The sequence below is a fragment of the Rhinopithecus roxellana genome, chromosome 1 (assembly GCF_007565055.1).
Source record: "Rhinopithecus roxellana isolate Shanxi Qingling chromosome 1, ASM756505v1, whole genome shotgun sequence".
NCBI lineage: Eukaryota > Metazoa > Chordata > Mammalia > Primates > Cercopithecidae > Rhinopithecus > Rhinopithecus roxellana.
Genome location: NC_044549.1, coordinates 42,612,581 through 42,624,671, shown reverse-complemented (window position 1 = coordinate 42,624,671; position 12,091 = coordinate 42,612,581). Strand labels below are relative to the sequence as shown.

The 12,091-nt window shown below is 38.6% G+C and overlaps 1 protein-coding gene across 6 annotated transcripts in view; it reads left to right on the top strand.

The window, feature by feature from the left end:
- GOLGB1 (golgin B1) overlaps positions 1–12,091 on the top strand; it is a 92,058-nt gene that overhangs the window by 56,759 nt on the left and 23,208 nt on the right. For all 6 annotated transcript variants that reach the window (XM_010370521.2, XM_010370520.2, XM_030941758.1 and 3 more), the window contains one exon: positions 393–2,307. In XM_010370521.2, coding sequence (XP_010368823.2) covers positions 393–2,307 — 1,915 coding nt within the window. The remainder of the gene's footprint in view (positions 1–392; positions 2,308–12,091) is intronic.

Below are 12,091 nucleotides of genomic sequence, written 5' to 3'. Positions count from 1 at the left end.
TGTTCTAAAATAGATTTCCTCACTGCCTTTCATATCAAGATTATCCCTTAGAGAAGACAGACATTAGCTTGTCTGGAGCAAAGTAGAATAAAGTAGGAGAAAATGTTACTTTTCAGAATGTCGAAAACCATGTCACTAAAATAAGTGACATATTTTGGAGTTTATGACTTAAATATATGAACCGTTAGGCGTGATATGCCTTTAATACATAGCCCTCAGTAGATAAACATGTAGGTACAGAGAACTAATACATCTTCAGTAAAACATTTAACACCTGTTATGAATGTTAATTCATTTGTAAATCTATTGAGTACATGTCATAGTATTTGTTCTTTGGGAAACATAACTTTTTTCTTGAAATCTGTAGCTAATGACCTTCTCTCTGTTTTCAGGCTTGAACATGACAAGCAGATTTGGGAGTCCAAGGCCCAGACAGAGGTCCAGCTTCAACAGAAGGTCTGTGATACTCTACAGGGAGAAAACAAGGAACTTTTGTCCCAGCTAGAAGAGACACGCCACCTATACCACAATTCTCAGAATGAATTAGCTAAGTTGGAATCAGAACTTAAGATTCTCAAAGACCAGTTGACTGATTTAAGTAACTCTTTAGAAAAATGTAAGGAACAAAAAGAAAACTTGGAAGGGATCATAAGGCAGCAAGAGGCTGATATTCAAAATTCTAAGTTCAGTTATGAACAACTGGAGACTGATCTTCAGGCCTCTAGAGAACTGACGAGTAGGCTGCATGAAGAAATAAATATGAAAGAGCAAAAGATGATAAGCCTGCTTTCTGGCAAGGAAGAGGCAATCCAAGTAGCTATTGCTGAACTGCGTCAGCAACATGATAAAGAAATTAAAGAGCTGGAAAACCTGCTGTCCCAGGAGGAAGAGGAGAATATTGTTTTAGAAGAGGAGAACAAGAAGGCTGTTGACAAAACCAATCAGCTCATGGAAACACTGAACACCATCAAAAAGGAAAACATTCAGCAAAAGGCACAGTTGGATTCCTTTGTTAAATCCATGTCTTCTCTCCAAAATGATCGAGACCGCATAGTGGGTGACTATCAGCAGCTGGAAGAGCGACATCTCTCTGTAATCGTGGAAAAAGACCAACTCATCCAAGAGGCTGCTGCTGAGAATAATAAGCTTAAAGAAGAAATACGAGGCTTGAGAAGTCATATGGATGATCTCAATTCTGAGAATGCCAAGCTAGATGCAGAACTGATCCAATATAGAGAAGACCTGAACCAAGTGATATCAATAAAGGACAGCCAACAAAAGCAACTTCTTGAAGCTCAACTTCAGCAAAATAAGGAGCTGAAAAATAAATATGCTAAATTAGAAGAAAAGCTGAAGCAATCTGAGGAAGCAAATGAGGATCTGCAGAGGTCCTCTAATGCCCTGCAAGAGGAGAAACGAGATTTATCTAAAGAGATTGAGAGTTTGAAAGTGTCTGTATCCCAGCTAACGAGACAAGTAACAGCCTTGCAAGAAGAAGGTACTTTAGGAATCTGTCATGCCCAGTTAAAAGTAAAAGAAGAAGAGCTACAGAGGTTAAGTGCTTTGCTTTCCTCCTCTCAAAAGAGAATTACAGAACTGGAAGAAGAATTGGTTTGTGTTCAAAAGGAAGCTGCCAAGAAGGTAGGTGAAATTGAAGATAAACTGAAGAAGGAATTAAAGCATCTTCATCATGATGCAGGGATAATGAGAAATGAAACTGAAACAGCAGAAGAGAGAGTAGCAGAACTAGCAAGAGATCTGGTGGAGATGGAACAGAAGTTACTCATGGTCACCAAAGAAAATAAAGATCTCACAGCACAAATTCAGTCTTTTGGAAGGTCTATGAGTTCCTTGCAAAATAGTAGAGATCATGCCAATGAGGAACTTGATGAACTGAAAAGGAAATATGATGCCAGTCTGAAGGAATTGGCACAGTTGAAAGAACAACAGGGACTCTTAAACAGAGAAAGACATGCTCTTCCTTCTGAAACCACCTTTTCAATGGACTTGCCTGAGGAGAACAGCTTGTCTCACCTTGAGAAACTTAACCAACAGCTCCTATCCAAAGATGAGCAACTGCTTCACTTGTCCTCACAACTAGAAGATTCTTATAACCAAGTGCAGTCCTTTTCCAAGGCTATGGCCAGTCTACAGAATGAGAGAGATCACCTGTGGAATGAGCTGGAGAAATTTCGAAAGTCAGAGGAAGGGAAGCAGAGGTCTGCAGCTCAGCCTGTCACCAGCCTGGCTGAAGTACAGAGTTTAAAAAAAGCTATGTCTTCACTCCAAAATGACAGAGACAGACTAGTGAGTAGCTAGTTATTTCTTTCTGATCTGTTTAAGAGTTTTTGAACCTTTCTTTAAATTTATTTTTACAGAAAAGGATAAACACATTCTTATACATATTATCTGGGCACTCAGGGGAAGTATTATATCCCACAGGTTCTGTTTGGTCCTAGAGAAACACAGAAACGTGATTTAAATTGCGAAACCTGCCATTACCATTAGAAAAAAAAATCAGAAATTTCCTTGGCACAAAACTCTCCATTTGTTATAAAAGGACTAAGAGGTGGAAAGCTGTTCTATATATTTGATATACACAAAGACACATGTAAATGTTTCCAGAATTTGTCATACCTTAACTGAAAGAAAGCAAAAGGATCACTTAGCGCCTTCTTACAGTGGAAGTGTTACCATTTAGTGCCTTGCTTACAATTTAGCAATAGATTATCTGGTAGAATTTGGAGCAGGAAGGACTCAGTTCATCTCATGGGTAACTCAACCCTAATTTGTCAAAAATAAAAAAAAAGTTAAATGTAAAAAGAGTTTCTTTAAATAAGTTTAAATGACTTTTTTGTAAAGTTTTATTTGCAAGCTGAACCATTTACCCACTTCCTTTTACTACCCATCATTTCCAATGGGAGAAAAAGCTAAAGAGGCTTCCTAATGCTGACATTTGACAGCTTTTAGTAGGAGCCAGGAGTTTAATCCAGGTCTCCCATGATTCAGGGGCAAAAATGAACTGTATGAGCCAAGCCAGGTTGTCAGGGGATTCTACTGAACTCCTGGGCTCAAGCAGTCCTCCTGCCTCAGCCTCCCAAATAGCTGGGAGTACAGGCTTGAGCCACCACTCTTGGCTTGTTAGGGGATTCTACTTTGCAACGTTACTGTCTTCACTTTCATGATAGTCTTTTAACTCTGTCAAGGCTTTGTATTTGTAGGAAAATAGGCCAAATAGGAAATAAATGGAGTTTTGAAAGGCTGGGTTTTCCATTTTGAAATGTGACCCATACCCAGAATCTGAAAATTCTAATTTTTAAGATTAGCTCTAGTGAAAAGATTATTTCCCCTAACTGTAGAGTCAGTTTTTCCTTTTCATTGTAGGTAATTGTATTCATTCCTATTTCACTTAATACCCTATATTTATAGACAGTCTTTCCCCTTCTGTAATCTGAACAAAGCCCTTCTGTTCAGTTGTGGTTTTGACTTCCAACATACGCATACCTGTTTATATTTTTTAAATAATTTGAGTTCAGTTGACTTTGCCCTGAGAGCTTGGCCTTTTGTCTGTCTTTTCAGAATGTAAATGCAAAAGGTTCTATTCATCAGGACGGTATGTGCCTCAAACTGTAATTTATGATATGATGGTATTCATTATCTTCTAAGTCAAAATCTTTTTTCGTGGAGCTGTTAGGATAGATTCTGAATTAGCTAACTATGTTTAATTCCGTGAATTGCTTTATTATTCTTATCTGTTATAAACACTGCGCACTCAACTTTGCACATTTTTGTCTGCTGGATAGTTACAGCCAAGCCAACTTTTTTATTTTCATGTTTCTGTAATTCACAGTCATGTTATTCTGTTCTCAAAGGCTCATAACTGTGATTTTATTTTATTTAACCCTCAAGATGTATCACTCTTTTATTCACAATGTGCCTCAAATATTTTTCTTTTCCATCTTCAACATCCTAAGATAAGCGCTAGCACCTTATCCTTAAACTGTTGTAATAATGTTGCTTCCAGGTTATCATCTCTCCAGTATTTTCAGACCATGGCCGAATAAGTCTTTCTGAAACTCTATTTTATTACTGCACTACTTAAAAATATTTAAAAGTTATACTATCTCTAGAATAGACTTAGTATTCAAACCCCCTTTAGTCTGGCATTTAAGACCCTGTTTTTGTTTTGTTTGTTTGTTTGTTTTTGAGATGGAGTCTTGCTCTGTCACCCAGACTGGAGTGCAGTGGTACAATCTTGGCTCACTGTAACCTCCGCCTCCCAGGTTCAAGCAATTCTCCTGCCTCAGCCTCCCAAGTAGCTGGGACTACAGACATGCACCACCACACCTAGCTAATTTTTGTATTTTTAGTAGAGATGGGGTTTCAGATTGGCCAGGCTGGTCTTGAACTCCTGACCTCAGGTTATCCACCTGCCTCAGCTCCCAAAGTGCTGGAATTACAGGCGTGAGCCACCGCACCCGGTCAAGACCCTATAATTTATCCATACCTTTCCAGCGTTCCCTTTTACTGCTCCTTACTCATACCCTTCATTCACACCAAACTGATCTACTCAGTACGCAATAATCATACCTGGTACTTCCTACTTACCCATATTATCATCTGCAGCCAAAATGTTCTCCCAATTGCTTTCCTTTTTTGAGTGTCTATTTCCCACTATGTAAAGGTCATTCCAGAGCTCAAATCCTCTGCTTACATTTCGTGATTGCCTGATTGTCTTTTGCCTTTGTACTTCCCTAGTTCTTTACTTACCATTTGTCCCATATTGCCATATTGTGTGTGTGTGTGTGTGTGTGCGCGCGCGTGTGTTTAATTTCTATACACTATTTTTTATTTCCCCAATTAGTTTGCAAACTCCTGGTAAGTGTCACGTCTTATACTTGTTTGTACATCTTTAGCATAGAATTGACTAAGCAGATGGCATATCTCTAGGGGTGCCTGTATTTATCTATGCACTCCTCATTTTGAAAATGATTTGGGGTAGCATATAAACAGTTTTTCAAGGTAAAATAAAAGGGACTGAGATGGAAGAGAAAAAGAGGATAGGCTAGAAAAAGATTAAACCAGGAGTAAGGTTAGTGTCCCAAGAAGAAGTTACTACGTCCTGTACTGTGTTAGAAAGTGGGATCCATAGTTTGCTCTGAGGTTTCTATTAGCCATCAGAAAGAGGGAATGAAAACCACATGCATGAACTGCAGTATTCATTGTCTAGGAGAAAAGGAGAAAGAAAAATCACCTACTGAAGACAAGAATAGTCTTTAAGTATTGAGGCCTGTAAGAAATTTCTTCTGTGTTCCCATAAAGAGAACACTATGCAGTTGTGAAACATCCATTACTTCTCTACAGTAAATATAATAATGTGTTTTTAGGGTTTTTATTTAGCTGTCCCTTAATGTAAGTGCATAGCAAAAGAATTATGTCCAGTTCACTAAAACTACCACTCCAAGGAGCTAAAATGCAGTCCCAGGCACACAGCTTTCTGATGATCCATTCTAGGATATCTCTAGTCTAGTATCTAGACTAGAGGAGTGAATGGATTGCATAAAGGAATATGTTTTTGCCTTAAATCAAAACAAAAATACGTTTTGGGGTTTGGGTTAAAAATATAATTATATGGCACATATTTAATTAGTCACTAAATTCTACAATGTTTGGTGGGAAAAGCTAAGAGTAGTACTACATCAACCCCATTTCTTCTGAGGCAATTTGCTTTCAAACCTTTTAGCTTACTTCAGTATTTCCTCTGTATCTAAATATCATCCTTATATTGCATTTTTGGCTCTTCATTTGTTGCATCAACTGTTGACTTTCTTTACACTAACAGGGTTTAGCTCTCTACTCCCCCTGCTTTCACAGTAAAACCTATTCGTGTATGCACTTTTTACTTATTTATTTATTTGAAACGGAGTCTTGCTCTGTCCCCAGGCTGGAGTGCAGTGGTGCGATCTCAGCTCACTGCAACCTCCACCTCCTGGGTTCAAGTGATTCTTCTGCCTCAGCCTCCCAAGTAGCTGGGACTACAGGCATGCACCACCATGCCCACCTAATTTTTGTATTTTTAGTAGAAACGGGGTTTCACCATGTTGGCCAGGATGGTCTCAATCTATTGACGTCGTGATCCACCTGCCTTGGCCTCCCAAAGTGTTGGGATTACAGGCGTGAGCCACTGCGCCCAGCCAGTGTGTGCACATTTTAATACAAACCCCTTCCTCATTTTCTTTTTTCTTTTTCTTTTTCTTTTTTTTTTTTTTTTTGTGACAGAGTTTCACTCCGTCACCCAGGCTGGAGTGCAGTGGCACGATCTCAGCTCACTGCAAGCTCCGCCTCCTGGGTTCACGCCATTCTTCTGCCTCAGCCTCCCAAGTACCTGGGACTACAGGCGCCCACCACCACACCTGGCTAATTTTTTGTGTTTTTACTAGAGACGGGGTTTCACTGTGTTAGCCAGCATGTTCTCGATCTCCTGACCTTGTGATCCACCCACCTCAGCCTCCCAAAGTGCTGGGATTACAGGCGTGAGCCACCGTGCCTGACCTTCATCATTTTCTTGATATAATTTAATTTTAATTTTGGTTATACCAATTCAGAGTTACATTTTTATGACTACAAATGCTACTAGAGCATTAGAGACGTTACTTTTATTTTCCTGAGTCTGTTTTTCCCAGATTAATAACAGTTTTTGTTATTGTTGCTACTTAGTTTTCTTTGCACTTAATGTAATTTAACCTCAGATTTATGGCCATTTGTCCACATCTCCTCTCAAGATGTTTATTCCCATCAATTTCATCCTCAGGAAGAAAATTCTCCTGGAGTACCTGATTTGCTTCTATATCAACCAGTGGCCCTATACTCCTAGGATACACTTTCTATCCTAGAATATTTCCCTTCACCTTTCTCCTATATTAGATCTCCTATTTCATCCATTCTATGTATTCCTTTTCTTGATTTTGTGCCATCTTTTTCTTGGAATAAATCGTTCAATAGCTCCCTAAGAAATGATACATGGAAGGTAAATTTATTGAAAATGTCTTTTTATCTCTCTTACCTGATGGATAGTTTTGTTGGACATAGAATTCTAGGCTGAAAATAATTTCCCTTCAAAATTGTGAAGACATTGGTTTATTGCTTTTTTGCTTATATGTGGTTCACAAGTCTAAAGCTATTCTGATTCCTGATCCTTTGTATGTCATCTGTTTCTCACTTCCCTTCCCCTCACCCCACCTTCCCTCCCTTTCTCCCCTATTCTGAAATTTTTTGATTGTATAATTTGGTATAGGCCTTTTTTTCTTCATCATGCTAACTAGTCCTTTGAATCTAAGAAATCATACTAGCAGCTTTTTGGGAATTTCATTGAATTATTTTTTTACCATTTTCTTCTATCCTTTTTCTCTGTTGTCTTATTTCTGAAATTTTTGTTATTTAGATGTAGGACCTTCTCGATTGCTTCTCTAATTTTCTTACCTTTTCTCTCTTTTTTTGCTGTATTTCTGGAAGATTTTCTCACCTTTGTATTTTGATTCCAAATTTTTTTTCATTTTTTCCATTCTATTAATGTCTAAGAAATTTTTTTTCTTTGTCTCATAGATAGATTTTCTTAACGTCTTTTTCTTTCTTTCTTTTTTTTTTATTATACTTTAAGTTCTAGGGTACATGTGCACAACGTGCAGGTTTGTTACATATGTATACATGTGCCATGTTGGTGTGCTGCACCCATCAACTCGTCAGCACCCATCAACTCGTCATTTACATCAGGTATAACTCCCAATGCCATCCCTCCCCCCTCCCCGCTCCCCACAATAGGCCCCGGTGTGTGATGTTCCCCTTCCCATGTCCAAGTGATCTCATTGTTCAATTCCCACCTATGAGTGAGAACATGCTGTGTGTGGTTTTCTGTTCTTGCAATAGTTTGCTGAGAATGATGGTTTCCAGCTGTATCCATGTCCCTACAAAGGACACAAACTCATCCTTTTTTATGGCTGCATAGTATTCCATGGTGTATATGTGTCACATTTTCTTAATCCAGTCCGTCACTGGTGGACATTTGGGTTGATTCCAAGTCTTTGCTATTGTGAATAGTGATGCAATAAACATATGTGTGCTTGTGTCTTTATAGCAGCATGATTTATAATCCTTTGGGTATATTCCCAGTAATGGGATGGCTGGGTCAAATGCTATTTCTAGTTCTAGATCCTTGAGGAATAGCCTTACTGTTTTCCACAATGGTCAGACTAGTTTACAATCCCACCAACAGTATAAAAGTGTTCCTATTTCTCCACATCCTCTCCAGCATCTGTTATTTCCTGACTTTTTAATGATTGCCATTCTAACTGGTGTGAGATGGTATCTCATTGTGGTTTTGATTTGCATTTCTCTGATGGCCAGTGATGATGAGCATTTTTTCATGTGTCTGTTGGCTGTATGAATGTCTTCTTTTGAGAAATGTCTGTTCATATCCCTTGCCCACTTTTTGATAGGGTTGTTTGTTTTTTTCTTGTAAATTTGTTTGAATTCTTTGTAGGTTCTGGATATTAGCCCTTTGTCAGATGAGTAGATTGCAAAAATTTTCTCCCCTTCTGTAGGTTGCCTATTCACTCTGAGGGTAGTTTCTTTTGCTGTGCTCTTTAGTTTAATTAGATCCCATTTGTCAATTTTGGCTTTTGTTGCCATTGCTTTTGGTGTTTTAGACATGAAGTCCTTGCCCATGCCTATGTCCTGAATGGTATTACCTAGGTTTTCTTCTAGGTTTTTTATGGTATTAGGTCTAACATTTAAGTCTCTAATCCATCTTGAATTAATTTTCGTATAAGGAGTAAGGAAAGGATTCAGTTTCAGCTTTCTACTTATGGCTAGCCAATTTTCCCAGCACCATTTATTAAATAGGGAATCCTTTCCCCATTTCTTGTTTCTCTCAGGTTTGTCAAAGATCAGATGGCTCTAGATGTGTGGTATTATTTCTGAGGGCTCTGTTCTGTTCCATTGGTCTTTATCTCTGTTTTGTACCAGTACCATGCTGTTTTGGTTACTGTAGCCTTGTAGTATAGTTTGAAGTCAGGTAGCATGATGCCTCCAGCTTTGTTCTTTTGACTTAGGATTGTCTTGGTAATGTGGGCTCTTGTTTGGTTCCATATGAACTTTAAAGCAGTTTTTTCCAATTCTGTGAAGAAAGTCATTGGTAGCTTAATGGGGATGGCATTGAATCTACCTTGGGCAGTATGGCCATTTTCACAATATTGATTCTTCCTATCCATGAGCATGGTATGTTCTTCCATTTGTTTGTGTCCTCCTTTATTTCACTAAGCAGTGGTTTGTAGTTCTCCTTGAAGAGGTCCTTTACATCCCTTGTAAGTTGGATTCCTAGGCATTTTATTCTCTTTGAAGCTATTGTGAATGGGAGTTCATTCATGATTTGGCTCTCTGTTTGCCTGTTACTGGTGTATAAGAATGCTTGTGATTTTTGCACATTGATTTTGTATCCTGAGACTTTGCTGAAGTTGCTTATTAGCTTAAGGAGATTTTGGGCTGAGACGATGGGGTTTTCTAAATATACAATCATGTCATCTGTAAACAGGGACAATTTGACTTCTTCTTTTCCTAACTAAATATCCTTTATTTATTTATCTTGCCTGATTGCCCTGGCCAGAACTTCCAATAGTATGTTGAATAGGAGTGGTGAGAGAAGGCATCCCTCTCTTGTGCCAGTTTTTAAAGGGAATGCTTCCAGTTTTTGCCCATTCTGTATGATATTGGCTGTGCGTTTGTCATAAAAAGCTCTTATTATTTTGAGATACGTTCCATCAATACCAAATTTATTCAGAGTTTTTAGCATGAAGGGCTGTTGAATTTTGTCAAAGGCCTTTCCTGCATCTACTGAGATAATCATGTGGTTTTTGTCTTTGGTTCTGTTTATATGCTGGATTACGTTTATTGATTTGAGTATGTTGAACCAGCCTTGCATCTCAGGGATGAAGCCCACTTGATCATGGTGGATAAGCTTTTTGATGTGCTGCTGGATTTGGTTTGCCAGTATTTTATTGAGGATTTTTGCATCGATGTTCATCAGGGATATTGGTCTAACATTCTCTTTTTTTGTTGTGTCTCTGCCAGGCTTTAGTATCAGGATGATGCTGGCCTCATAAAATGAGTTAGGGAGGATTCCCTCTTTTTCTATTGATTGGAATAATTTCAGAAGGAATGGTAGCAGCTCCTCCTTATACCTCTGGTAGAATTCGGCTGTGGATCCATCTGATCCTGGACTTTTTTTGATTGGTAGGCTATTAATTATTGCCTGAATTTCAGAGCCTGCTATTGGTCTATTCAGGGATTCAGCTTCTTCCTGGTTTAGTCTTGGGAGAGTGTAAGTATCCAGCAAATTATCCATTTCTTCTGTGTTTTCTAGTTCATTTGCATAGAGGTGTTTACAGTATTATCTGATGGTAGTTTGTATTTCTGTGGGGTCGGTGGTGATGTCCCCTTTATCATTTTTTATTGCGTCTATTTGATTCTTCTCTCTTTTCTTCTTTATTAGTCTTACTGGCGGTTTATCAATTTCGTTGATCTTTTCAAAAAACCAGCTCCTGGATTCATTGATTTTTTGGAGGGTTTTTTGTGTCTCTATCTCCTTCAGTTCTGCTCTGATCTTAGTTATTTCTTGCCTTCTGCTAACTTTTGAAAGTGTTTGCTCTTGCTTCTCTAGTTCTTTCAATTGTGATGTTAGGGTGTCAATTTTAGATCTTTCCAGCTTTCTCTTGTGGGCATTTAGTGCTATAAATTTCCATCTACACACTGCTGTAAATGTGTCCCAGAGATTCTGGTATGTTGTATCTTTGTTCTCATTGTTTTATCAGAGACTAGGATTGCAACCCCTGCTTTTTTTTTTCGTTTTCCATTTGCTTGGTAGATCTTCCTCCATCCCTTTATTTTGAGCCTATTTGTGTCTCTGCATGTGAGATGGGCCTCCTGAATACAGCAAACTGATGGGTCTTGACTCTTTATCCAATTTCCCAGTCTGTGTCTTTTAATTGGACCATTTAGTCCATTTACATTTAAGGTTAATATTGTTATGTGTGAACTTGATCCTGTCATTGTGATATTAGCTGGTTATTTTGCTCGTTAGTTGATGCAGTTTCTTTCTAGCCTCGATGGTCCTTACTTTTTGGCATGTTTTTGCAATGGCTGGTACTGATTGTTCCTTTCCCTGTTTAGTGCTTCCTTCAGGGTCTCTTGTAGGGCAGGCCTAGTGGTGACAAAATCTCTAAGCATTTGCTTGTCTGTAAAGGATTACATTTCTCCTTCACTTATGAAACTTAGTTTGGCTTGATATGAAATTCTGGGTTGAAAATTCTTTTCTTTAAGAATGCTGAATATTGGCCCCCACTCTCTTCTGGCTTGTAGAGTTTCTGCTGAGAGATCTGCTGTTAGTCTGATGGGCTTCCCTTTGTGGGTAACCCGACCTTTCTCTCTGCCTGACCTTAAGATTTTTTCCTTCCTTTCAACTTTGGGTAAGCTGACAATTATGTGTCTTGGAGTTACTCTTCTCCAGGAGAATCTTTGTGGCGTTTTCTGTATTTCCTGAATTTGAATGTTGGCCTGCCTTACTAGGTTGGGGAAGTTCTCCTGGATGATATCCTGCAGAGTGTTTTCCAACTTGGTTCCATTTTCCCCCTCACTTTCAGGCACCCCAGTCAAACGTAGATTTGATCTTTTCACATAGTCCCATATTTCCTGGAGGCTTTGTTCATTTCTTTTTCCTCTTTTTTCTCTAGACTTCACTTCTTGCTTCATTTCATTCATTTGATCTTCAATCATTGATACTCTTTCTTCCAGTTGATCGAGTCGGTTACTGAAGCTTGTGCATTTGTCACATAATTCTCGTGTCATGGTTTTTATCTCTATCAGTTTGTTTATGGCCTTCTCTGCATTGATTATTCTAGTGATCCATTCTTCCATTCTTTTTTCAAGATTTTTAGTTTCTTTGCACTGGGTACGTAGTTCCTCCTTTAGCTCTGAGAAGTTTGATTGACCAAAGCCTTCTCTCAACTCGTCAAAGTCATTCTCCGTCCAGCTTTGATCCATT